Below are 26,289 nucleotides of genomic sequence, written 5' to 3'. Positions count from 1 at the left end.
CGTACTCAGTTCCTGAACAATTACCCATACACGTATGTTTTGGTTCAGTCCCCTGGGAAACGGGGTCAAAATGGCCTCTTACCTCATCTGATTTGGCAACAGCTCTCCAGTCAATTATTGGTAATAGCCCTTTCGAATAAGCCAATCAGAATAGTCAAAGAACAACCCCCCTTGCTTTTGTGGCCCCTTTAAAAGTAGCCTGTGCCATCTATTCGGGGTCCCTCAGCTTAACGAATGCTGGGGGACCCTGTCATGACAGAATTAATAAAATCCTCATGCTTTTGCATCGGCTGTGGTGTATGAAGTCTCTGGGGGCGACTCCTCCTCAGTGTTTGGACGCTGGAGTCCAACAGTTTCTGCCTCAGTTTCAATTGAATGACATTTTTAATAGATTGTGGGTTTTTAACTTGTTTTAAAACGCAATTTTAGAATGGGAGCTTGATATTATAAGTTTGACCTACTTCTGTGCTGTTTGTTACCGGAAAAAATCCTAGAGTTCTTGCTGGAATTTGATTAAGTTATGTGAATCCAGTTTGATGCTTTGGGTTCTTCCTTTTACAATGGTTCATTGGAGCAGGGCAATGTTTAGTCTCTAGTAGGTTTTCGCCCTGAGGGAGAGAGATTATCCCTGGTACCCAAATAGCCTGAGGGTTCTAAGCTTGTCCACCCTGCTTGTGGGAGCTGGCACTATGTCCCGCCGGATGGATATGCTTGATCTTTTTGGATAGGCCCTTCCTTCTGCTGTGTGATTTCCTAGGTCTTCCTCACCGCTGTCAGCTTTCTTAGCAGCTGTTTGCTCGTCTTCACCCACGTGAAATGGCTGGAGGGAGGAGCTGTCTGTATCTCCAGGCTTCTTGGCTTGTTAGTTGGTTTTGCTTGTTGTTGTTGTTGTTGTTGCTTTGTTTGGCTTTGTTTTCCTGTGCTTGTCTCCCCTTTCTGACTGCACGTTGACACCCCAGATCCCATCTCTGTCTCTTCCACTTCTTTCCAGGTCTGAACCCGAGACTCTTTTCCATTCCCTGGGCCCCTATCTAGGAGCATCTGCAGGGCTGTTCCATCCTCCTGAGGGTCCTCCTGTTTACCACCAGCAGGTAGTCCTCATCCTCTCACTGACTGATGGCTGGCACCTCAGACATTGCTGCTTCATGTTACTTTGGGCAATTTTGACAAAAAAGTTAATTTCTGTTGCTGTATCTTGGTGGTGAGCAGGCCACTCTGCGATCATGTTAGTCCGAATCAATGACTTTCCCTGCTTGCCCAGTATCCTAGGTACCACTAAACTAATTCTCAGTGCTTCCTTTTAATCTTTTCTTTGTGGTCTCAGGTCTATTGACCTGCATAAGCGCCCACGCGTGGTCCCTTTGTTAACACGATTGAGTGTGCTTTTCCTTTATGGAGGCTAGCTTTCTGTCTCTGCATGCCACGTTAAGTTATTGAAAGAGAACATGATAAATGCACACAGAAACCACGAGTATTTTGCATGCACATGAATTGGTTTGTATATTCAGCAATCGATGGGATGACTGGAAGGATGCTTTCCCCTGCATTGTGCTGAGCATATGGCGTGAAAATTTTTCTTGGATCATCTCCATCTCTCTACTTTCCTTTTCATCTGTAAACTGTTTTAGATTTTTCAAAGGAAAAATAAATAGCAAAACAGGAGGCTCCACATAACCAGCTGAATTGGCTCCCCAAATTTATTTGAATTCATCTTGAATAGGCTTATCCGAACCATCTTCGGTGCGATTTACCCATTCGCCAAGCAAATTCTGTAACTGTGCTCAAAACTGGTGATGCAAGATAAAGAGGAAAAAGTTCTTTTTTCCCTGAAAACTTGTAGTGTATTAATGAAGGCAGAATTTAGACAGACAATTAAGGAATAGTGAAACACATGCCTTGTTTCTCTAACACAAGCCGGAAGTGATGAGCGATGGCCATCTTCTCCTGAAAGAGAAGAGAGGTGGGGGCAGCGAATGAACTCAGGAGGCTGCACTCACAGGCCCTAGCAGAAAAGGGAGCAGGAGCACATCCGAGTAGCTCACAGATTTCTGGATTAAAATGTTAAATAGATGGTTTTACCCTTGATGACTGAGATAGAGAATCCGTGGGGAGCACATTCGGAGGAATTTCTTAAAATTGGCTTAGTCGTTATTCTTATCTATTAATTTCTACCAGAATAGTAAGACTAGTGTGTGTCATATAATAGTTACTAACTCCTTAAATAGTTTTTTTTAAGCAGTCAGCGTTTCTCTATTGTTCAATGGTGTGCTAGTCATTCACAGTTCCTTTAAATTTGGGTAGTGTTTGTAGCAGTAAACTGTAGAAAACAGATTCAGTTAAGCCATCTAAGAGACCACAACTGAATTGAATTACTGGCTAACTTGGGGAATTAAGGGAAAACAGATTGGTCTCACTGTTTCCTAGGCTTTCATAATTAGATAATTCAAACAAAATGCAAGCATGATCCAGCCTCAGAGGTGGGTGAGCTGAGTTTTGAGTTACATGTTAAACTTTTGAGGAGATACAAACATGGAGACAGATGTCTTGTTAGAGACTTATATATAATGAACCCAAATTGAGCAACTGAACTCACTGCTAGGGATCTGTGTCATTCTGTCCTTCTGACACATGCCAGCCCAGACACTGGAGCCCACTTTCCAATGCCAAGTACCAGCCACAGATTTCAAAGGTTGGATATCTTCAGATGCAAAGAAGCTATGGATTTGGAGTAGTCTCGTGGGTATAAAGCCATAATTATTCTATAATCAATGTTGAAGCTATTGGTGCTTAAGAAATACATAGTTCACAAGTCAATCCCTCAGATGCTTTTTTGTGCATATGTTATCAAGGCATCCCTGGACACTTGCTCATCCAAGCTGACATGGGGCATCAGTGTTGTACGATTCTTGTGGTACCACTCACAATGGGCATGGAAGGGTTAGGATAGGAGCTTATTCCTCCTCTGTCCGATAGCCTCTATGCCAAGTACAAGAAAGAGTAGGCCTGTGCTGCCTCACCTCCTCACCCAGGTGGGTTTATAGAATTTATGGGAGCTATTTTTTCATGTAGGAGGAAGCATCCAAAATTTTACTATCCACAGAGAAAAATGAAGACGTCCATTTTTCTAGTTTTGTGGGAGTGAGGTTAGTGTGAACTGATAGGAACAGTTGTGGGTATTAAGTCAGAGAAACACATATAATGGCTTTACACGTTGTGTGTTAAATTCCTCTTGTATTACAAGCATATGTCCTGCGTATTTCTCACTGCAGAAAAGGAAGAAAGTGATAAGACTGCTTAGGGTAATTAGAACAATGGTGAGATGGGAGTAGATTAGCCTTTTGGGTTAAGCTATTGTCCGTTTCTAGAAACTCACTAATTCTATATTGGGGAGATTGGTTTTCCAATCCTTAACCCAGAAACACACAAAAAAATAAGAGCCAGGTTTTACTGTTTTCAGTGAAAATCTAAATGAATCTAGGCTGACAGAGATGGACATATTAAGAAAAGAGTTAATATAGCCCCCAACCCAGACTTTGAGCTTAGAGGGCCCTGCTTCCCAGTTGACAATTGGCTGGCATTTAGAAATTGTATTCAGGAATTTCCAGGCTGATAAGAAAAGTTGGCTCTGTGTGCCTAAAGTATTTATGGAAACAATGCAGATAGGAATGAATCAAATATTCCCTAAAATGTAGGAGGGAGATGAAATAAAAAATAAGACATAATAGATGAGATAGTCAAAGTTTAACCTAAGAGATCATATCCATAGGATAGAAATTCTGATAAGAAAAAAGGCAGGGACAGAGACCACATAACAAAGCTATCAATGAAATGTTTAAAACAAGAAAAAAATAACTTATTATTTAAAAGAGTTTCAAAAATAACCCAAATACAAGTAGTTGATCAGCTAATGTTGCACTTCTCAACGGTGTCACTGGGAGGTAAGAGCACAGGAAGTGTTCCTCTCTGAAGAAAATTCATTCTTCAGACCTAAAATCTCTACCAGTATCTCGATATATGTAGATTGTCTACATATAGTTTGACACGTGGAGATGTTTTATGAGGATAACGAAGAGTGCACTCTTTGTCTTGAAGGTGTCCTTTCTTAAGAATGTGAATACAAGATTTATTCCAGCAAAAAGGAAGCCATCTAAGGGAAATGATGGCTTTCCCAACAAGAAATAAAAAACAGAAAGGAAAGCCTAGCACAGAATCGCAGAGCATCAAGCACAGCGAAGCTTGCTTTTCTATTGGTTTTTCTTTGAGACTTTCCTACATGAGTACACATCTTTATCTAATGTCGCCCCAAATTTCCTCTCCTTCACATCTTCCCCTTTCTCCCCACATTTTCCTCCAAGCTTCATGCACTCCTTTTTTAAGAAAGCCTACTGTGTTTGCTTAGTGTGGACTTTGCTCCGTAACTCTAGATATAGGACCATGTGCAGGAACGTGGGTGACTTCTCATGGGTCACATCCCTGAATTAACCTGAGTCCTCCCAGCAGTCATCAACTGCCAATAGTTGCTCAGCAGTAGGATTTCATTAGCCTCTCTGTCATCCGTACTGGGACTCTGGTTGGCTTGATCTTGTACGGGTCTTCTGCATTCAGCCACAGCCACTGTGACTTCATGCATGCAATGCTGCTGCTGTGTCCTGAAAACAGCTCATCTCTTGCTTTATATTTGATTTAATACTGATTTAAAATTTTACAGTGTGGTCAGAAGTTGGTGCATTACACTGTTAGTTTTCCCCTAGTGAAACAACCTTTACTGGCAGTTGGAGGAACTGTGACACAGAGCTGCCTCAAGGGTCAACTATTTACCCCTCATTCAATACCCTTAGTATTTACCACCAAGTACCAGGCACATTTCTATCACCTGTGCCCTGTTTACACCCCACCCAGAGAGTGTGTCTCACTTTATAGATCTCTTCAAATCGACTCTCTCCTGAGCTCCAAACCCTCCACCCTGTGCTTACCTGTGGGCAAGGGAGGATGGAGAAGAAACTGAGAAGTGTCATGGGGGATAGAAGGGGGATCCTACAGGCTGCGCATCCTCCCTGTGCTGCGAGGACACTCCCCTACTCCAATGCTGTGGAGCTTCTCCCAAGGCTGCTAGTATTTATTAATCTCACACTAAAACATCTGGGGTCTAAAGAGCATATTCTGACTCTAAAGTTTTCATAAAATAGCTAAACTAACACCAAGATAAGTAGCATTGTGAGGAACTTATTAAGAAAAAGGAAGATGTCATTTTAGGTGTTTACCATGTTTACACATGAGATTTTATTGATTTTCTCAGTTTCATTGTTTATACAGGAGAAACCATGGGTTTCTTTGGAAGGTGACTTGAAAGCTAAGTGTCTGTTAAGGGACAGTTTAACATAAATATGGTTGTGATTTTGTGAAGCAGCTTTGACTGTCTTAGGCCCCACAGTTTTGCAGACCACGGCACAGCCTGAAAGGAGTCCCCGCTGAGCTGACTGGACATGCTTGCTTCCTCTCCTCCAGGAGTACCAGCCCTGTAACACTAATGCGTGCCCAGAGCTGAAGAAGACCACGCCGTGGACGCCCTGGACACCTGTCAACATCTCCGACAATGGTGGTCACTATGAGCAGCGGTTCCGATACACTTGTAAAGCCCGCCTGCCGGATCCCAACCTGCTGGAAGTGGGGAGGCAGAGGATTGAAATGCGGTACTGTTCCAGCGATGGTACCAGCGGCTGCTCCACAGATGGTAAGGGGCTCCTGTGGGGACTGGCAACTGCATGGAAAGCCTTTGAAATGGAAAACTAGAGGGAGCCCCTGTTCAAATAATGGTGTGCCTATGGTTGATCCAAAATAGTTTTTTGTGAGATTTATTTAATATTGGAGAATATGATGAAAAGAGTAGCTGTCAGAAAAATAAGAGCTGAGAAGTAGACTTTCCCCTTTTGAAAACCCTAAAATAGACAGGCAGTGGTAGCACAGGCCTTTAATTCCAGCACTCAGGAGGCAGATCTTCAAGAGTTCAAGGCCAGCCTGGTCTACAGAGTGACTTCCATGACAGCACACCTGGAGACTCGAGAACAAAATGAAGCAGACTCACTCAGGAAGAGTAGATTACAAGAAATAACCAAATTGAGGGCTGAAATCAATAAAATAGAAACAAAGGAAACAATACAAAGAACCAATGAAGCAAAGAGCTGGTTCTTTAAGAAAATCAACAAGATAGATTTTATCCCATATAACGTCTTAAATACAGCTGTGTTCTATGAAGTCTTTCAAAGTCTAAATTGAAAACACATATCCTAAAATATTAATTGTTCATCTTCAATTTACATTTAATTTCTTTCCTTCATTTTACTTGTTGGGTCTGACAACCTTTTCAGCAATTTACTTACACCCTTATTCTGTATGAGCCATGACATCTATCTATTCACTGTGCCATCAAAGGGAAATATTAAAATTTAAGCATGGTGTATCTTTACAACTGATTTTATTTTCCATCCCAGACATGAATTTTTTATTCTTTCCATTCTGATACATATAAAACCAAAGCTAGAATGTTTTAAATATTAATAGTATATATTATTCATGAAAATTTTTGTTTTAAAAATAATTTTATAAAAAATTGTAAATTTTTATAAAAACACGTTTATAAAATGATAGCGTATACTTTATTAACACTGTGAGCATTGCCCATGGTATAAAGAAATGCAAACAGTCTGTTTCGATGGCTTTGAGTTCTCATGATCACCCTCGCATCGTGTTATTGATGTCTTGGAAACTGAAAATTGGACTCCTGTGCTTCTGATCACACAAAAGGAGGCTTGAGAGCCCATTGTTGTTTGTTTATTGATAACCACAAAACACTGGCTGGTTTCAGAAAGCTGTTCCTTCTCTCAGAAAATCATCTGCCTGCACTTGACCAAACAAGTTGCTCGGGAATGGCTGTGGGTGTTGGGAGAGCAATTGCCTACCACTTCAGCAAAGAGCTAGCGAGGCGTTGGTGAAAGCCTCACCATTTCTGAGACAGTGACTGAATGGGTTTACTATTTTGTGTTGGGCTGCATCTTCTTCAAACAAGTTTTGACTGAGTCTGATTAAATAAGTTCAAAATGCTCGGAGCAGGCCCGACATTCAAGGAGTCTTCAAGAACAATTCACATATTCTTAGAACGCTCACCCACCCTCAGCCATCCCCACTGCAGCCCCCTTCCCTGCTGTTCCGTTTTGTTAGCAAGCATGCTCACAGCATTCTACGATACATGGCAAGCTTATTCAGGGATGGGATGTGGGCGAGCTCTCTGGAGCAAAGGGTTGTCTCCATGGCCTGTGATTCGAGTGGGATTGACCCTGATACTTCCACAGCATGAATTCACACTGGAACGGTTAGCTGGAAGGAGACAGGTCTAAGCTGTGTCCCTTTCTCCAGGCGAATGTCCTTTCTGTAGCACCAACCCCATGGTACCTGAGGACAGTGTGCAGTAGAGCTCCTCAGGAAAGTGAGGTGGGGTTTAGAGGCTGCTCTATAGAGATGTCTACAAAACAGAAGAATTTCCAGTGTGGACTTGCAGCTGACTGCAAGCATGTTAGCACACTCAGATGGTGTGCCATGTGTATCCTGTTTAAATAGGGACTGCAGGAAAGGAGCTTGAGGAACCAGAGGCTGCTATTCAGGTACAGCAGGATTTTGGCTTGTGAAGTGTGGAAAGGGTTTGGTCTATTAGGGCAATTCCAGACATGGAGCATACAGCCTATACAGGGAAAAAAAAAAACTCCTGCAGAATCACATTTTGAGTTTCCTTGGCAGGACTTTCTGGAGACTTTCTACGAGCGGGAAGATACTCTGCCCATACTGTCAATGGGGCCTGGTCAGCCTGGACTTCCTGGTCCCAGTGCAGCCGAGACTGCAGCAGGGGCATTCGGAACCGGAAGCGTGTTTGCAACAACCCAGAACCCAAGTATGGGGGCATGCCATGCCTTGGTCCGTCCCTGGAATTCCAGGAGTGCAACATTTTACCCTGTCCAGGTAAGTGGATCACAGTGTGAAAAAGAATGGGAAAGCCGTGTGCCTGTAGCCTTTAAGAACTGAAAGCCAAGCCGGGCGGTGGTGGCGCACGCCTTTAATCCCAGCACTCGGGAGGCAGAGGCAGGCGGATCTCTGTGAGTTTGAGGCTAGCCTGGTCTATAGAGAAATCCTGTCTCGAAAAACCAAAAAAATAAAAAATAAAAATAAAAAATACAAAAAGAACCGAAAGCCAATGGAGACCTTTATCTCTGTTCTCTCTCTCTCTCTCTCTCTCTCTCTCTCTCTCTCTCTCTCTCTCTCTCTCTCTCTCACACACACACACACACACACACACACACACACCCCGTGAGAAGTATGTTCTTAAGAAGTGTGTGGGGTGATGGTGGTACCTCTTACCTGTTGTTCACTAGACAGGATGAACGAAACAGGTACAGCTAAAGAGGCCTGGATTCCTCACCCATTTTAGCTGTCTGGTCCCAAATCATTCCCTCTGCTTTAAAATTTTCCTCAGTCTCTGTTCAGGCATGCAAGCAGCTAGCTTAGGGCTAGCAAGGCTCTCCTCTCATATTGCCTGGGGCAAAGACAAACACAATATAAATCCATGTTCTTTTGATTTAATAAGAAACCACACATTCCCATGAAGCACTTTGTTAGGGTTAGTATTGCTATGATGAACCGCCATGACCAGGATAACATGAGGAGAAACAGGTGTATTTCATTCACAGTTCATGTAACAGTTTGTCATCAAAAGCAGTGATGGCAGGAACTCAAACAGAGCAGGAAGCTGGAAGCAGGAGCAGATGCAGAGGCCGTGGAGGACTGCTGCCTCCTGGCTTGCTCCCTCTGGTTTCATCAGCGTGCTTTCTTATAAAACCCAGGACCAGCAGCCAAAGGATGCTGCATGAGAGGCTGGACCCTCCCCTATCAATCACTAATTAAGGCGATGCCCTACAGGCTTGTCTGTAGCCGGAATTTATGGAGACAATTCCTTGATGCTCCCTCCTAGATGCCTCCAACTTGTGTCAAGTTGACATTAAACTGTGCAGCACAAACTAAGGTCTTACAATCTAAGCCCAGTTACTAGTTTGCTGTCCCCAAAATAAGTGTTAGTCACTTTCAGGACACAGATATACCCAACTCTTCCACTATGACCTCTACCTGGTTCATAGTCACAGCTGCCAGAGTGCTCCACCAGGCACACCAGCCGGCTCCCAGGTTCCACGTTTCTAATAGAGGGCCCGCCTCATGAATGAAACCCTCTGAGGACAGGCTTCTCTTCTGGTGACTAGGAGACCTGTGTGTCACCTGGCCTTCTCATAGTCTCAGGTTCTTCAACACAGTCTTAAAGCTGTTAGAGCCTTGTCCCTGTGTGGACCACTTTTGCTTTATGCCTGAGTGGAAGCCCCAGGGAGTTAAGGATTGCTGATCAGGCTCACACACCATAGTGACCTTAGCTATGGCCTGTGACACCTGGAAATACTTGTGGGCGGTTTTCAGATGGTGGGGAGCAAAGCACTGGATAATTGGTCTTCCCTCCACAGAAGACACTATTGTGCACTATATTTATCAGCAAAGTTGTGTGTGTGTTCGTGCTTTTCAGACATCTTACTATTATTTTACCTTCTTTCTGTATTCATCTCCCCCCCCCCGTCCCGAGTTAAAATCCCCATTTTCCTGCTCTCCTCAGATCACCTGTATCTAGATTCCCCTCTCTATTGCTCCCCATCACCACCACTCCACAATGGTCCCTTTTGATTTCCCTGGCTTCTATATTCATTCCAGGTTATATACTCACAAATGACAATTTGTAGCTAAGAACATCAGACAAAAGACAACATGCAGCGTTGTTTTTCTAGGTTTGGGTTACACCACTCCACATGATCTTTCCTATTTCCTTCCATTTACCTGCAGCAGAGATTTTCAATGATGTCTTTGCTCCTACAGCTGTGTTCCTCCCATGAGGCCTCTGTGCTTGAATTTCTCCGGCCTCGGGCTATTCCTCTGCCGACCACACAGCTTTCCCAGCCAAACTGATGCTGAGATGCTGGGAAAGGTCAAGGAGTTGTTCTTTCCCACAGCCCATGGAGAAAGATTCCTCCCCCGGGTCCTTGGAGGCAGTGTGGGCGATAGCACCAGATTTGAATCAGGGCTGTGAACTGGAGCCAAGGGGAATGATAGGCGAATGCCAAGTTCCCTCCATCACCCTGCTTCTCCAGACTCCTGATTTCATTTCTTGTGTCCATTAGTAGCTCATATGGAATCTGAGAGAGGCTTGGATGTGGTCCTGGTCCCAGAGGATTTATAAAGTGTTCTTGACCATCTTTAGGACACTCTGATAGCATCATCTATGGGTAGTTTTAATTTTATTTTTGTTGACTTATTGAGCTAGGACTAAGTGTACATGACCTCAATATCTTAAAATAGCTCTGTCCTCATTTTCTTTTAAAAGCCAAGTTTCCTTTGTAGAATTGCTCATGTCTTTGCACAAGGGACTGTCAGATTCAAGGTTGAATGTATGAGCATCAACTTTCTCTTCTATCTCCCATAAAATTCCTAAAATCGTGATAACCTGTAATTCAGCGCGGAGCTGCTAGGAAGCCCCCCTGTATTGCACAGGTTGAGCTATATGGCCAAGGAAAACCATATTTGGGGTAATTTTTACCTGATTTAGAGCATATTCTTCCATATAAACTGATATTTTTAACTATACTAGGTCAAATACAAAAAGCACTGTCCTTCAGTGGGTCGCAGCACTTGCTATGTAAGCGTGGATTTGCATTTGAATTCTCAGCATCCACAGCAATGGGCATGTCTGTGTGTGCCTGTAACAACAACATTGAGATCAGCAACAGGCAGATCCCAAGATCTCCCTCACCAGTGAGCCTAGCCAAGTGATCTGGTTCCTTGGGAGACCCTATCTCAGGAGAGTAAGAGAGGAAAACACACCAGTTTCCTAGTCTAAGCATTGAGGGCTTATCTTGAATTCTGGAGGCTCTGGTTCTGTCTGTGGCTCTAACATAAGCAAATAATAATAAAGTGAAGCGCATGCTAAAATGATTTCCCTTCACCTTTTGAACTTGCTCCTGCATAATTTATCCCAACCCTGAGAAGCACATGACTGTTTCTGATCATGACTTTTTCTCCTGGTACATTCGATGCGGCAGTAAAGACTCTAGGCTGGAGACCTTGCCTGGCAAAGCTAGAGACAACAGATGGTTCTTTGTTGCTATGTGTATTCAAATAAGATGAAAGCGACTTAGAGTTGTGCTTAGACACCCATAAAACCGAGAGCAGTAAACATTAAGTTCTTTTGATCCAATTTAACTCAGCGAGTTCTATTTGTCTTTCTTCTGTAAACAACAAGGCCCAGGGAAAGGGAACACTAAGAATATGACGGAAGGGCACAGGGTCTCAAACCCGTGACCCTGGCAGGTGTGTCTCCTCCAGAGAACAATACAGAGACCTGCGGTGTGCTGAGGACTCTGCGCTTTCCATCTGCAGTACCCTTGTGCTCTTGGAGCTCCACAGGGTAGCAAAGGAAACAGAGAGCACAAGAGACTTCTTCTCAGAGGACAAAAGCCATACTGCTCCTCTGTGTAGACCTGTGAGGTCCAGGCTTTAGCATACAGAGGTACCAGCAACACATGTTTCCGTGAGCTGACAGGCTATAAATGTTCCACTTTGTCCCCATACACCCACAGTGTGACTGGCACTCAGGGGTTAATCGTGCACCTTTATCTTGTCCTCCTTCATGGTGGGCAACTGAATTCTCTTTTTATCTTACTGTAGCAGTAACCACAGTTACAAGAGCAATGATTTTTCTCTCCTTGTCCATTGAGCTATTTAATATATACATTTCATTTCAACAAAAGTAGTTCTCGGTAACTAATTGCTTTCTTTCCTTGGAAGACATAAGGATCTAAGCTTCAGGGTGTTTGATCGTCTCATGAACCAGTCTTACTTAGGATACGTTAAATGTGATACAAGCCCTGGGCAGAACCCAACATGGATGGCAAGAATTATGTGAATTATAGGGAGGTCCGTTGCCTGAACTATTGATTCTTAGCTTTAGGTCTTTTCAAGCCAGGTAGATAGTAAAACCAGCAAAGGTGGGAACTGGCTAGGGGCCTCATATTAATTACTATAGCACGTGATTCGTGGTTCCGGAAGAGGAAGTTCCACATCACATGCATTGAACATGTGTGTCATGCTGGATTGAATTGTGTGCTGTGCTGGATTGAATGTGTCTTCCATGCTGGTGCATAGAAATCATATGTTGAGGAATATTTTCTGAAGAACCAAACAATGAACTGGAAATTAGACGGGATCTGGGATTATGGAGGGATTCTTTAAGCTTGTATCTACCAAGTAGGAAACCTCACATGTCCCCACACCATGGCTTCTTTCTTGCCGTGTATGTCGTTGTCTCCTATGTGGCATAATCTCTAGCTGTGTCATGTTGGTCTGGTGGGGACTTCAGACACGCTGTGCTTTTGTGTCCTTCCCCAGTGGATGGTATATGGTCCTGTTGGTCATCCTGGTCTAAATGCTCAGCAACCTGCGGAGGTGGACACTACATGAGAACCCGCTCTTGTACGAATCCAGCCCCAGCCTACGGAGGGGACATCTGCCTGGGACTGCACACGGAGGAGGCGCTCTGCAATACACAGACTTGTCCAGGTACGCAAGGCCTTGGTTACTGCATAACTTCAGTGCAAACTCACCTTTCTTAATTACAAGCGATGACAAAGATTGTGAGTCACAGTAGACACTGGCAAGTCCATCTCACACTGTTACCTCTGATTTATTTAACGACACTTTGTTCTACAGCAAAATCATTTTCATACTATGCTCTGTTTTCATCACAAATGGGAAAGTGCATACATGTTATAACATCTGTACTATCTAAAAAATATACCCCAAATCATCTTTGACCTTACTAAGTAGCACTGATGACTCCCAGGTAGCACCTGGCTTTGCTGGAGGAGAGCGATTTGGAGAAGTGGAAACCGAGTACCACTTGTAGAGCCCCCACCCCGGTGTGCGGGAGACTCACCTGAGGCCTGTTTCACACTTTCACAGCCTATCCTGGCACAAGAACATTATATGCTTGGAATAAGGCCAGAAATGTTCCGGGGGAACAGTGGACATTGTGGGATGACACCTCACTCAGGGCCAGGGCTGTTCCCAAAGGCAGTGCAGTTAAAGAGAACACAAGGCAGAAAGTCCAGTCGGCTTTCAGAGGACCAAAGCAAAGCAAGGAACAGGGAGTAAAGCCTTTAGGAAGTGAGTCTTTTCAGGACTGTGAACGGGGAAGTTCTGGGCCTGTGCTTGATGCAGACAGCTCCTTACCCGAGAGGTAACCAGGCATTCTGACATTGAGTTACCATCCCACACTTAACGCTGACAGTGAAAGACTCTACCAGAGTGCCTGCACAGGTCTTTCTAGAAATCCCACCTATATTTAAGAGGGCCTCAAAACCAAATTCTCATTATCATTCCAAAAATCAGTCTTTTATGTCTTTAAGAGGAAAAGCCAATCCGTTTGTATGAATCAGTGCACAAGTTGTTTTTCTGAGTTGTAAAAAGTAATAATAAAGATATGTGTGTGTATTTATATGTATATGAAAATATCCTCCTTATTGATAAATAAATAATGAGTTCATTCCTTAACATAATATATGAGTCTTATCCCTATTTCTGAATATCTGTACACCTGGGTGGATTGAAAGTCATTCCAGCAAGTCCTCTACCTTCTGTCATTGCTCACCCTTGGGTCCTGACCAAAGCTGTGGAAACTGACTTCATCCATCTCAGGAGGTCTGAGGTGAAACGAGCTCTCCTGGCTGGCCCGCCTTTGGGGACTTTGCAAAGTTGGTTTTGCTGCAGAAGAAAAATGCTTTAAGCTTCCATTCAGAAACAATGGATTTTAGTGTGTGGTGCTGGCCAACACGGATCCTGGGGGAAATGTCCAGGATATAATCTGAGGGTCTCTTTGTACGGGGGCTTACTATGTAGGTATCAGCACTGATGGTTTCTGACTCCAGATGTCATGTTTGTCTCAAGAACTGGCTTACTGACTATTAAATAAAATTGTTCATAAAATTGAAATGATATGGGACTTAGAACACTTACTTCAAATACATTATATCTGACTGAAATTTTTAGCACATTTACTCATCCTTTGTGGATTTATTTACTGGATTGGCACAAAGTTATGGCCACATCTTGTTTATGCACAGAGTCATTAAAAACACAGTGTGGAAGCCCAAAGTCCAGTGTGACTTGACCGTGATTGGTTGCTGTCGTCAGGTAACCCTGCCTCTCTCCCTCTCCTGGTCTCTGTAGAGAGCTGGTCAGAGTGGTCCGACTGGTCTGTGTGTGATGCTTCTGGCATCCAGGTCCGTGCTCGGCAGTGTATTCTTCTGTTTCCTGTGGGCAGCCAGTGTTCCGGAAATACCACAGAGAGTCGGCCATGTGTGTTTGACTCTAATTTCATCCCAGGTAAGGGCGGAGATGTTTATCAGTGTGAACAGAGTCATTCCAATATCCAGAGAGGAAATAATCCATTGGGTCATGTTTTTATCGGCTCTTTGAGGCTGCCTTTGTTAAACTGAAAATGATTCCGTCTACTGTTGTGGTTTCAAGGTGGCTGGAATATAGATTCACATGTAACCGCAGATTTAGACTGGAATTTAGCACAATGTCTTATATAATTTATTGATACTAATGGAGTGTGAGGATTTCACTACAAAAACCGCAAACTGATTGCTTGTTTCAATATCAGTGTAAATACTTTACTATGGCAATGTTTTGTATGTGTCTGCACAGCGAAAGTGATCATTGTCTTCCCACAACTCTCAATATACTAGGGAACATGATGCCTGTCATTAATGTTGCCTTGAAAAACGGGCTACTGGTTCCTCTTGCTAAAGCTTTTTTTTTAATGAGGAATCAACATTTAGTCATGGGGGACCATCAGTTATTGCAATGACCCTGTACGGTGGTATTCTACTTATGTCTAAAGCCCTGAACACAACCTCCCTGCATCTGTGGGGCATAATATAGACTAAAGCCAAGACCAAACTGGTGGGAAGAAATAATGGGATTAAATTACAGAAGCTCAGTTTATTCATTTCTTTTTACACAGAACCGTTAGCTTTAGCATACCCTTAGAAGGCGCCTCAGCCACATACAGCCTACGAGTGATGCTGCTTTTTTTTTTTTTAACATACTTTCAGTCTTCGTTATCTGATGAAAAATCCCTGTGGGAGAGTCTGGCGTTTCCAAACACCTGGAGTGTCACCACACTCGGAAGACTGCCATATCGCTCATGTCCTGCTTGTATCACATGATCACAGTGTCACATGAGGCACAGGAAGGGAGTACCTTGGCTTCCGAGTAGAGTTTTCCTTGAGCTCTGATGGTGAGGCCTTGAGTTCATAAAGGATGTAACACCAGAAAAACAATACAGGACAACGTGATCGGGGCTCCCTGGGATGGGGCATGCCATAGCAGAAATCAATACTTCCTCTTGTTTCAAGCCTGAGGGACCATGGCGTTTTCTTTTTTTGGTATTGAATACCATACCCTCCTAGTCAGGGTAACAAAGCCAAATCCTCCTCGGGTTTATTAAAACAAAGAAACAGTCAATACTTTTGATAATTAGCCAGGCTTTTGAACCTTAGATTCATATTGAATTCAAAATCATTAATGTTTGTAAATGAAGCATAGATATGAACTTGCCTCCCAACTCATTTGTGCATAGTGATTGCATTTTCTGTTTTTCCAGAAGTGTCTGTGGCAAGATCCAGCAGTGTGGAAGAGAAAAGGTGTGGAGGTGAGTTCTCCTGCTTAGTAGAGCTCTTGCTGGAACTCCGACGTATTGAAACCTCTCTTTTCCCAGGGTGCTCTGCTGTTGGATGTGGGTGGCTGGTCAGGGAAGTCCCTGAGTTTATGGGTCATGATATGCAGACACACCACTAAATGCTTCTAGAGACAGATGTGTCCTATTAGCATCTCACAAAGCTGCCACCATCTACAGCTGTTTGCATGAGACAGGCTTTCGACATCCACAATTCCGATCCTAGATGGGAGGCTTAGGACATGTGCTAAGACCGCTCAACTCCATGAGCACTGGTTCCGTCTAGAACTAGTCTCTCTAGTGATGCTGACATCAGACTGAGCCAGAGAAGTCAGCTTGTCACATTTTGCTGCCATATAAGTGAAGAATAACAGTTTTCGGAGATTTTATAATGGCCATTGTACTAAAAAATCCTAAGCATCCATTTTAATCTTCAGTGTATGGGTAAGAATGACGGAACTCAATGAGATAGGTCTCAAATCCCGATCGATCATGAGTAGGGGATTCAGGGATAGCATCCTGGCAAACGAATTCAGCAGGGGTTTTATATTGAAAACATCCAGAGAAAGGGGGCCCAGTAGATCCCTGAGAGATGCATGGGAAGATTCTACAGCAGCCATGTCTGGGTCATACTATTGGGTAGCATCAGAATCTCAGACTATAGCTGATAGGTTTAATATAACTGATTGTATAGCATGAATGTTTGCAAGTATAGAGAAACATTATAGATGTCTTATCCCCATTGGTTACAAATCAATCAAATGTTGCACAGAAAGCTGTACAACTGAATCAACTGGGTGTTTGATCTCTAGTCTAGCTTTATTGTTCAAAAACCAAGAAAAAATAAATTAATAGTAGAATTAGTAGGAGACCACATCTTCCACCAAGACTAATGACCTGACCTCCATCCCAAGGTCCTGTGTAGTGAAGAAAGAACACTGACTCCTGACGTTGTTGTTTGACCTCCACGTACATGCCATGCTACCTGCACATATGTGTGAGCATGCACGCATGCACACAGACATACACACACACATGCATGCACACAAAGTAAATGTTAAAAAGACAATGCATATATTTAAGGAGGAGCGACAGTGTACAGAATCCGGGAGATTTAGTAGGTACTATTTCTCCCTTTGCGGAGAATGTGCCCTATGGAAATCTTCCAGCTTAGCTATTTTTAGTTTCAGGAGACACAAAGACTGAATAATCTCGTCATAAAGATGTCAGCTGGCCACAGCTTCCCCGGGCACCTGCAGGAATAATTTATATGACTAATGACACACATCTGCATACGGAGACCATTGTACATCTTCCATATGCAGCAATGAAATATGAGTTATCAGTGCAGTCGGAAGTATTTTTATCAGTGTGTGGCACTGACTCAGGGGCGTCTCACAGCTAAAATAGAGACACATGGGAGCGCATGCGAAATCAGCCTTGCTTATCACCACTGCAGCCCCCATCTGCAGTAAAAACAGCATAATTCAGTGTGTGCTGGTAAAAGGGTGCAGAATGGTTTATGCCACAGTCACATGATGAGAGCCCTGTACCATCACAGTGTCTAAGACAAAGCAGGAAACCCCCAAGGCTTGTAACCTCCCTCTATGATCTTACCATTGAACAAATAAGCTAGGTGTGAATAATTGAGGTGATTCTTCCCTCAATTGTCAGGTAGTCTTGTAGAATGTTCTCAATAGGTTATCCAGCCATTAGTGCTTCTGTGGTAGGAACGTCACTATCTGTTCAGAGTCTCAGTGCATTTATGAGTGTGCGTTGATCATTGCTGACGGTGAACCCAGGGAAGGAGGTCAGTCTTTCAGGGACTGGCATTCTTAGAATCGTGTCAAGGAGGAAACAGATGCACAGGACAGGAGAAAACTCTGAATCAGAAGGCAAGTGAGAGATCTCCAATGTCTACCATGTATCACACAGCTCAGGACCTGATGGTATCTCTTAGATTTTGATGTTCAGCTTTACACAGGTCAGGCCCTGATGGCATGTCTCATATTTTGATGCTCAGCTTCCCCCTGGGTTTCTTGACCTGGGATTCTGATAGAACCTTAAGACCCTGGTTCTAGTGTCCATTGGTAAAGGTTAGCAAGTGATCTTTTGACAAGCGTCAGAGCTGGCCTGGTGCTAAGGTGGAGCTTCTGCTGAGTTGTAAGTGTCATGAATGGGCACAGAGACCGGGAGAGGTGGAGGAAGTCAGGGGGCGTCAGTTATAAACATCTCAGGCCCTGGAGATTGCAGACAGATCTGCTTGACTCTTCTAGTACTCTCAAGGGCTTCCTCTACAGTGAAGGATGTCACTCCATGTCCACACCGAGCTCAGTAGCTTTACCACACTAACCTCTTGGCTATGAAGTTGACAGACTGTGGGAAACCACTGGATGACATTGCATTTCCTGGTAACACATGAGGAGACAGCGAGGGGGTCCTGTGGATGCTCCCTGAGCTGTGAGAACGTGAGGTTAATTATCTAAACACAGTTAGTCCTCTAGTGCCAGTACAGAGTAAGAGAAAGGAAGCCACCTTCTGCGTCACGTGAGTCTCATTTATCTCAGCTCAGAGCCCTGCAGGAAGGTTGAGAACTTCAACAGCAGTGTTTTCCCAACAAATACGAAGGTTTCCAGATGGTTGTTTCTTAGGCATTTTGTAACTCTTGATGCGTTGCCAGGATGCCAGTCAAACCCTTCCTGTTCAACAGACATATCATTGCAGCTCAGTTTTTAGATACCTGTTACCCAAAACTTGTGAAAAAATTCAAAGAGAATCAATACCTATTAAATAGACAACAATGGGTCAGAAGAGAATTATTTGTGTCCAGCTACAGGATTATATTGAGTGCCTTTAGCACAATTCCTTTATTTCTTAGAGTAAAACAATTTTTATAAGATCACTAAATGCAAGTTAGAAACAGTGGCCCACAGGCTAACATACAAATTAGAGAGATGGAGGGAGAAAAGAAGGGAGGGATGGAGGGAGGGAGGAAGAGAAGGAAGGAAGGAAAGAATAAGTCTGTGTGTCATCTCTAGAAAGACAGCCAAAACTAGAGAAAGAGTGACTTCTGTTTCCTTCATAATCTTCAAAATTTTCTACTATTGAACAAAATTTGTATCTACAAAAATACTATTAACAGCAAAATTCATGTAAATAGAAAACAATTTGAATAAAATGAAACACAGAATAAGAAACAGCCTGGCTTATAGGAGTAGAGCAACTGAGAGCCCCAAGTGAATTCTGCCTCGTAGGCTGCAGCCATGTTGGATAGATGGATGCTCAGTCTGTTAAGGTGCATAGACACACTGACAGAAAACCCTCAGACCAGTGGACACTGTGTTCTCGAAGGCTCCCTGGGACCTCCAGAGGAAAGCAAATGTGTTTCAGATATAATACTAACAATGTTCAAGGCATTTGAGGAAATGGTTGTGATCCATAAGAACACTAGTTTGAACTAGTTTGCTCAGTGTGGAGACGTTTTTACATGGCCCTGATGTTTCCAAGAACAAAGCTACTGTGACATCTGTACCTTGGAGTATGCAGCACCTCCTTTCGTCTTTCCTTTCAGTTGGGCACTTTGAGGGTCTGATAGCTTGTTCTTCCTAAGCACAGTATGACATTGGCCCTGTTTCCCAGAGTTCAACATGTTCCACATGATGGCCGTGGGCCTCAGCAGTTCCATCCTCGGCTGCCTCCTTACCCTGCTTGTCTACACATACTGCCAGCGGTACCAGCAGCAGTCCCATGATGCAACTGTCATCCACCCTGTCTCCCCTGCTGCTCTCAACAGCAGCATAACCAACCACATCAACAAACTGGAGAAATATGATTCAGTGGAGGCCATCAAGGTAAGGAATGGGCACTGACGGCTCTAGCCAGGTAGACCACAAAGGCAACTAGGTGATGCTGGGGCTGCCAGCAAGGTTCAGTGCTAGTGGTACTGGTGACGGACAGAGTCGGGGTACCCCAGATCTTTGGGTGCTCTCTGGGGAGTGTAGACAGTCTGTAGGTGGGTGGTAGTTCCACTGTGGTAGTTGTAGGAAGTCTACAAGTATTGGATGGATACTCTTGGAGGTGGGGGGGGGGGTCTTTGGAGATTCGTTTTTCTCTTTTGCCTATTCTTAATGGAAATAAGAGTTTGAAAATGAAAGCAATTATATATAAAATTCTGGGAATAGTAAGTCTTGGACCATGTCCAGCTGTGCCTCATATGTGCTTTTTGCCTTTGAAGAGAGGTCTTCCAGCAAAAACCTCCAGCGTAGACCAAATGAATGACTGAGCAGCCATATAAAGTTCACATTATGGCACTCAGATGTCCATGTCCATCTCAGGAAGACCTGAGTTTCCTTTGACCTCAGTGTACTCCTTTATAAAATGGATATGATAGTGAACAGCTCCATGTAGTTCTGAGGTTTCAGTGACCTTCCTTGAGAGTCAGCATGACAGCTGCTGTTCTTCCGGTGTTTGCACAAGAAGCCGGTGTTTTCCTTTAGAGACATCACAGCTTAGTCTCCTGTGCCCATCTTCTGTTATCTTCTACACTCGTGAAGGGAAGTCTCCTAAGCGAAAATCGACTAAGCTTCTGTGTCCCTGTTAAGTTAGTTGTTTCCCATAACCTATTTAGTGAACATTGGCATAACCTCTCTCCCTGCCATGATAGCTAACTTTGGAGCATTTTCTTTTATAAGAATGTGTATTATGCACCACACGAAGGATCAGGGATCATCTGGGGATGGGGCAGAGGACAGGGAGAAATACTGTGAAATAATGTCTTCCGGCTGCCATGTGGCTATCTGCCGTAATCATGATCTCACCAGATCTGTGCCTACCTGCACGAGATCATGGCATAGATATGGCGTAGATGATCTCAGGGTCCTACCTTGTCCTGAGGAGCAACTGGTAGATGTTGCCATGGAAGAGAGAATCACTATTTACTGAAGATACGGTCCATGGTGGGTTTTCCATGCTCCCGTGGAGATTTCCACACCCGTGAGCATATGGACAGTATTAACCGGACATAGTCGGTTATAAAAAAAATAAATAAATAAATAAACAAAAAAAAACATGAGGTTGGAGAGAGAAATGTTGGGGTAAAATGAGAGGAGTTGGGGTGGGAAATGGGAGAACAGATATTATACTTTATTGTGTGAGTTTTTGAATGGTATGATATTTTCCAAAGTAAAGTCTTTGAAAAAGAATGCAATGAAATCCACAATTTAAAAAAAAAAAAAAAAAAAAAAACAGAATATGTATTTCATTCAGCTCCATCAGCCTCAGGCAGGAGCTGAATGATCCCAGGGCTTGCTCTCTTCTCTGCCACTCAGGCAGAGATGGGGTGGGTTGATTTTTTTTTTTTTTTGTCTGTTTGTGTAGCCTGTAAACTCAGCTTGAACCCAATCCCAGATGTATCAATATCTTCCACCTTTTAGACCCTGAGGACTTGCTCATAGTCTATCGAAAATGTGCTATACAGTTGAGAGAAACTTTGAGCTGTGGACCTTCCAGACAAAACTGCACCTATAGCTCGATGCCAACATGTCAGCATGTCTGTGGTCTGGCAGCTTCAGTCAGCAGCAGGCAGCTGAGCTGGTCTGTGTTCTCGCCTCAGGTGCAGTCTCCCATTCTGAGGTGATATTAGAAATGTTGCCACCATGAGGGAAAGAACCCCAGTGTCTGGTCGTCTGCCTGGTCTACAATGAATCCTTCAAGCACTTGCTTAGACTAATTATTTGAAACCACCTTCCACCTACCCTGTGTCATCTTTTGGTCTTCTCAGTATTGACTTTCTAGTTGGTATAATTTATCTCTTTGAAGTTGCATGGGACATTAATGACAGTCAATGAGGGCATCTGTGCCACAGAGGGACACAGTGGACACCTTGTAATGAGCACAGACTGAAAAGAGACTATGGCATTTGTTCAAATACCCTTGCTTAAAGAAGTTCTATGAAGTCTTGATAAATACTGATGGGCTTTGTGGGGAGGAAGACTGATTTCTCTAAGGGCGTGGCCCTGCTCCATGCTCCAGTGGATGGCCCCACACCCACAAGTATATAAGCAGCAGAAACTGGAGCCATTGGATTATCTGTTTAAACAATTAAAAACAGGATATTAAGATGAGGGCTTGGGAGGTAGGAATGGGTCTGAGAGGAGAATAGGAAAGGATGGAATGTGAATATGGTTAAAATAAATTTATAAATTTCTCAAAGAATTAGTGAAAATAACATATTAAATGTAGCTCTTTATCTAAGTCTAAATTTATATTAGTGTATCCCTAGGTATGGAAAATAACTGTCAGTGTCTATAAATTTGCATGAGTCTGAGAGATTTTCTAGAAATTCAGACTTTCTGGTCCTGTCTCCCTCAGTTCCTTCCTGAGTAAAGTGCTAAAGTAGGCCAGATGCTCTCAAAGACAGCCAGCCTCCTCCAGTTATTAGCCAAGTCTTCCTTGAGGCAAATGTGCTGAGGAGCCAGTAAATGAGAAGACACTTTCCAAACTAATAGAGCCTTCAGAGAGAGCTCCAGTTCAGCCCAGCATCTCCCGATTTTATTCTATTGGAAACATCACTTACTGAACGTTCTAAATCTTTTGAAACATATTTTACAGGCATTTAACAAAAACAACTTGATCCTAGAGGAGAGAAACAAATACTTCAGCCCCCATCTCACTGGGAAGACCTATTCCAACGCCTACTTTACAGATCTCAACAATTATGATGACTTCTAGCTGCTCTTTCGCTTCTGGCTCCTTGGAAACTCTCTGCTTCTCAAAGCCGTGCTCCATGACTGCCCTTATTTCTGAGGCTTCAGAGATAAAGTGTGGATCCATTTCAAGTGCATTTCAAGTCAGGACTTCCCCATCGCTACAAAAGACACACACCCTTAGGCACCTACGTGTTGGGTTGTGGCAGTCTGGTCTGCAGCGAACATTTGATTGTTTCTAAGTGAGCCGTGCTGTGAAGTTTCGCATTGTGCTCCTCCCAGACTCTAACTGGTCTCTTGTTTCATGAGTTTAATTTCATAAATGTGCCAACCATGTTAGAAAGTGTCTTCAGAAATATAACATCTTCATGCAGGGCTTCGTGATGTTTTAATTTGAAAACAGACAAACAAACAGCAAAAAGCCAGGCACTTTATCTGTGAGATCGCTTCCCTCACAGGGTCCATTGTAATTCAAAGAATGAAGATATGACTATGGCCAACTCTCCCGACCTGGGTTACTCTGTGGGTTCTTGGAAAGCTTGCTTGCTCTTGGAGTGATTCCTGCCCAGGGAAGACCAGGGATCCCGCCTGCCCGGGACCTGCCGAGTTGTGGTCCCCTTGCTGTGGTCTGGGATCCTGACTGTCATCACTATGCAGCGAACACCTGAAACAGAGAACAGACAGCGAGACACACAGCGGTTTGCAGCGAAATCAGCCTTACTCCGACTTTCCTATTCCGTGGCATTCCAGGGAGCTCCTTGCCATGCTATAGGCCTGCAGGCCACCTGCCTGGGCAGTGGGAATGTGCCGAAGAGCCAGTCTTAGCATTGGGGTACACTCCATGCCCCCCTCTCCCTCCCTGTGAAAAAAATCTTGAGCATTATGATGCCAATTATGGAAAACTTTGAAAGTACCAAACTGTAATGGAAAGCTACTCTTTATTTTTCTGTGTTATGCAGTGTTGAGTGAACTGATGTTTATTGACAAACAATTTTTGTATTCAGCATCTTTGATGTGTTTAATGTACATCAATGGGCCCCTATCAAGAGCATTAAAGGTGTCTAAAGCTGTTCCCCTGGACCTCAGCACGGTCACACTGGACTGACACTCCAGTACCATGGTCCCCTTGTTTGTCTCCTGTCTGAAGGAGGCAGAGGCTCTGGCATCTTTACATCAGTGCTGTCTTCCTGTGCAGCCGGCCTAGCGGGTCCCACTTCTGCCCTGAGGCAGTAGCAATCAAAATGTACCTTGAGAGGTCACATGCATTCTAGTGACCCCTCTGCTCTCAGTCATGGGGGACTGTTGTAAGACCATTCCTGAGGTCCTCAGAGGAGTAAAGGTGACTCATTAACAGCTGATACAGAGTATATGGGTATTGATTTAATGCTTTTGAAAAGCAAAGACAAACTAGTTTGTGCCCCTGGTCGCTATGGCAAAGACCTGAGTAGGCACTCATATGTGTGCTTACGAGAAAATAAACTTTCACGTCTATGCAAATGATAGCATGGGGAGGAGAGATTACAGGATTTTATGAGTGTCTTTTTCCTCCCAAATATAAAGAAGCAATCTCAGAAAATGTTCCTCAAAAAAAGAATCTATGATTAATAACAAATTAGTCTCATATAAACACATTTTTCAGAGATAACTCAATGTTAAGATTGAAATTAAAGCAGCAGATGAGCTCTGGGAGACCGATGTGTCAGGTTGCGAAGAAATGGCAGATGGGAATATCCCAGTGGGACACTGTGTGGCATTTCTCACACTTCTACAGCGGATGCAGCCTCCGTTGCACACACGTTTTTAAAATCCACACTCAACAGATAGATGTGTGGGGTGATTTATTTGTTGTCTCTAGGGTGGATTTCATTTGATGCCTGAATTCATCTCATTACTTTCTTTTAAGAAAAGAATAAATCCTCTTGGTATAACACTAAATTTTCTTGTTTTAAAAATAAGCTCGCTTCTTGAATATTTCCCTAACTTGAAAGGTCATTTTCTTTCCCCTGGGAAGGAAGATGCAAATATTTTAAGAACTTGTCACTAAACTTGATAGGAAATGCTTTCTAAGTGAACTCCAATCTGGTCTCCATCCTTTCTATATAGCAACCCCACCCCGGAATTCTCATATTCAAAAGAAGACAGTCTTCTGACAGTACTAGCTTTCTAAAGCCTCGTGTTTGGCTCACTGGTTCTCTATTCAAATCTCTACCCACAACCACTAGGCCTCTGCTCTGATTTAACCAAACAGTTGGAAGAACTGCTTATGAACCCCGTGGGCTGTATTCTCTTTTTCCCTCCACATGACTGTTTTTCTGGAACTCTACTGCTGAACACCGCTTTCCAGACTCTCATTAGTCTATCACACAGGTGCAGAGGATATAGTTCCACTCTGGAACCTCCTTGTCAGAGTAAATCTGCTCTACCTGGGGACTGTTTGGGATTAGGCTACAACCTGTGGGTCATAGTTTAAATTCCAGACTGGCTTTCTCGTTTCCTTCCCTCCTCCCTGCTCCAGCTCTCCCTCCAGTCCTTCTTGCCTTCCTTAATTCCTCCATTCTTTCCTTGCTTCCTTTTGACCTTTGATGTGAGAAACACATGGAAGAATTAATATTTTTAAGCTACATCTGGCCAAACCTGTTGTCAAATGACATTAATCAACCTATTTTCTAGCGTTCGGGTTCAAGGTTCGGCTGGTTTTCGTTAAGAAACTGGCTTCAGTCGCATGCTTACATACTTTGGAAGTTGGTCCCTATGTTGTTTATGGTCCTCTCTCTGATTAGACCATCGTCAATCCTGCTAAGTGCTGACATTCTGCAGAAAGAAGAATAGAATCTTTGCACACTGCACAGCCTTAGACATTTCCAAATACCCTGGGGACTTTCTTGGAACTGGGGGCTCTGTCACCACTGACTGAAGTTAACTCAGTGAGTTCTAAGGAACTCTTGGACATTTGGTGAAACTATGCTACACACACACACACAAAAGCCTCTGTCTTCATAGTTCTAGGCTTTTTCTTCAAAACTTTCCAACACAAGCTAGGCATCTTTATGGCTCTACCTCTTAAAACTTACTCGTGGTACCCAAGCGTCTCTGGACCTGTTTGATACATCAAAACACAAATTAAAGTAGATTCTACCTAGAATTAACATTGGCATTGATGGAAGTGAAGTCAGTCTCTTATATCCATGGTAGAGTTTCAGAGACACTAAAGGAATCGAAGACAAGTCATAAGCAGTAAATGTCTACCACTGAGATGCTTCTGTCACTAGGAAGAACCAATTCACATAGTCCGGTGGGACGCTATTGACTCACAGGTGATAATGAAGAATAAGGAAACAGATGTGGATGTGAGATGCAAAGGCAAGGGTTATGCCACTCTCTGTGAATATGCTGCATAGGCCCTGGCAGGGAGCTGACCCACAACCAGGTACTGTGGTCCTGACATTTGGACTCTTCTGTAATCACACTTCCTGGGTCCATGAGTCTTAGTAAAGGGCATCGCCACCTCCTTAGTTATCTATAAAGGGATGGAAATGGCCAGTTCTGACACCCGTGCCAGCAAATCTCCCGCATGAATCTTGCCTCCAATACTGTGGACAGTTTTTCATCAAAGAGGATTCCCCTTAAGGGTCATGCTATTGTGTGATTTAACAGCTCGAAAGATGTTATCCTAAGCATGCATCAGGCTTGCATTTGGTCATTCTGTCAAAATAC

General features: G+C 43.5%; 1 protein-coding gene across 4 annotated transcripts in view; it reads left to right on the top strand.

Annotated features, from left to right (window-relative positions):
• Sema5a (semaphorin 5A) overlaps positions 1 to 23,645 on the top strand; it is a 432,689-nt gene extending 409,044 nt beyond the window's left edge. For all 4 annotated transcript variants that reach the window (XM_057789435.1, XM_057789432.1, XM_057789434.1 and 1 more), the window contains 7 exons: positions 5,506 to 5,731; positions 7,789 to 8,007; positions 12,517 to 12,687; positions 14,356 to 14,511; positions 15,800 to 15,847; positions 19,511 to 19,722; positions 22,481 to 23,645. In XM_057789435.1, coding sequence (XP_057645418.1) covers positions 5,506 to 5,731; positions 7,789 to 8,007; positions 12,517 to 12,687; positions 14,356 to 14,511; positions 15,800 to 15,847; positions 19,511 to 19,722; positions 22,481 to 22,600 — 1,152 coding nt within the window. In that variant the 3' untranslated portion in view covers positions 22,601 to 23,645. The remainder of the gene's footprint in view (positions 1 to 5,505; positions 5,732 to 7,788; positions 8,008 to 12,516; positions 12,688 to 14,355; positions 14,512 to 15,799; positions 15,848 to 19,510; positions 19,723 to 22,480) is intronic.
• Positions 23,646 to 26,289: the final 2,644 nt, after the last annotated feature.

The sequence above is a fragment of the Chionomys nivalis genome, chromosome 15 (assembly GCF_950005125.1).
Source record: "Chionomys nivalis chromosome 15, mChiNiv1.1, whole genome shotgun sequence".
In the NCBI taxonomy this organism is placed as follows: Eukaryota; Metazoa; Chordata; class Mammalia; order Rodentia; family Cricetidae; genus Chionomys; species Chionomys nivalis.
The sequence above is the reverse complement of the archived record's forward strand: the minus strand, read 5'-3'. Positions and strand labels throughout refer to the sequence as shown.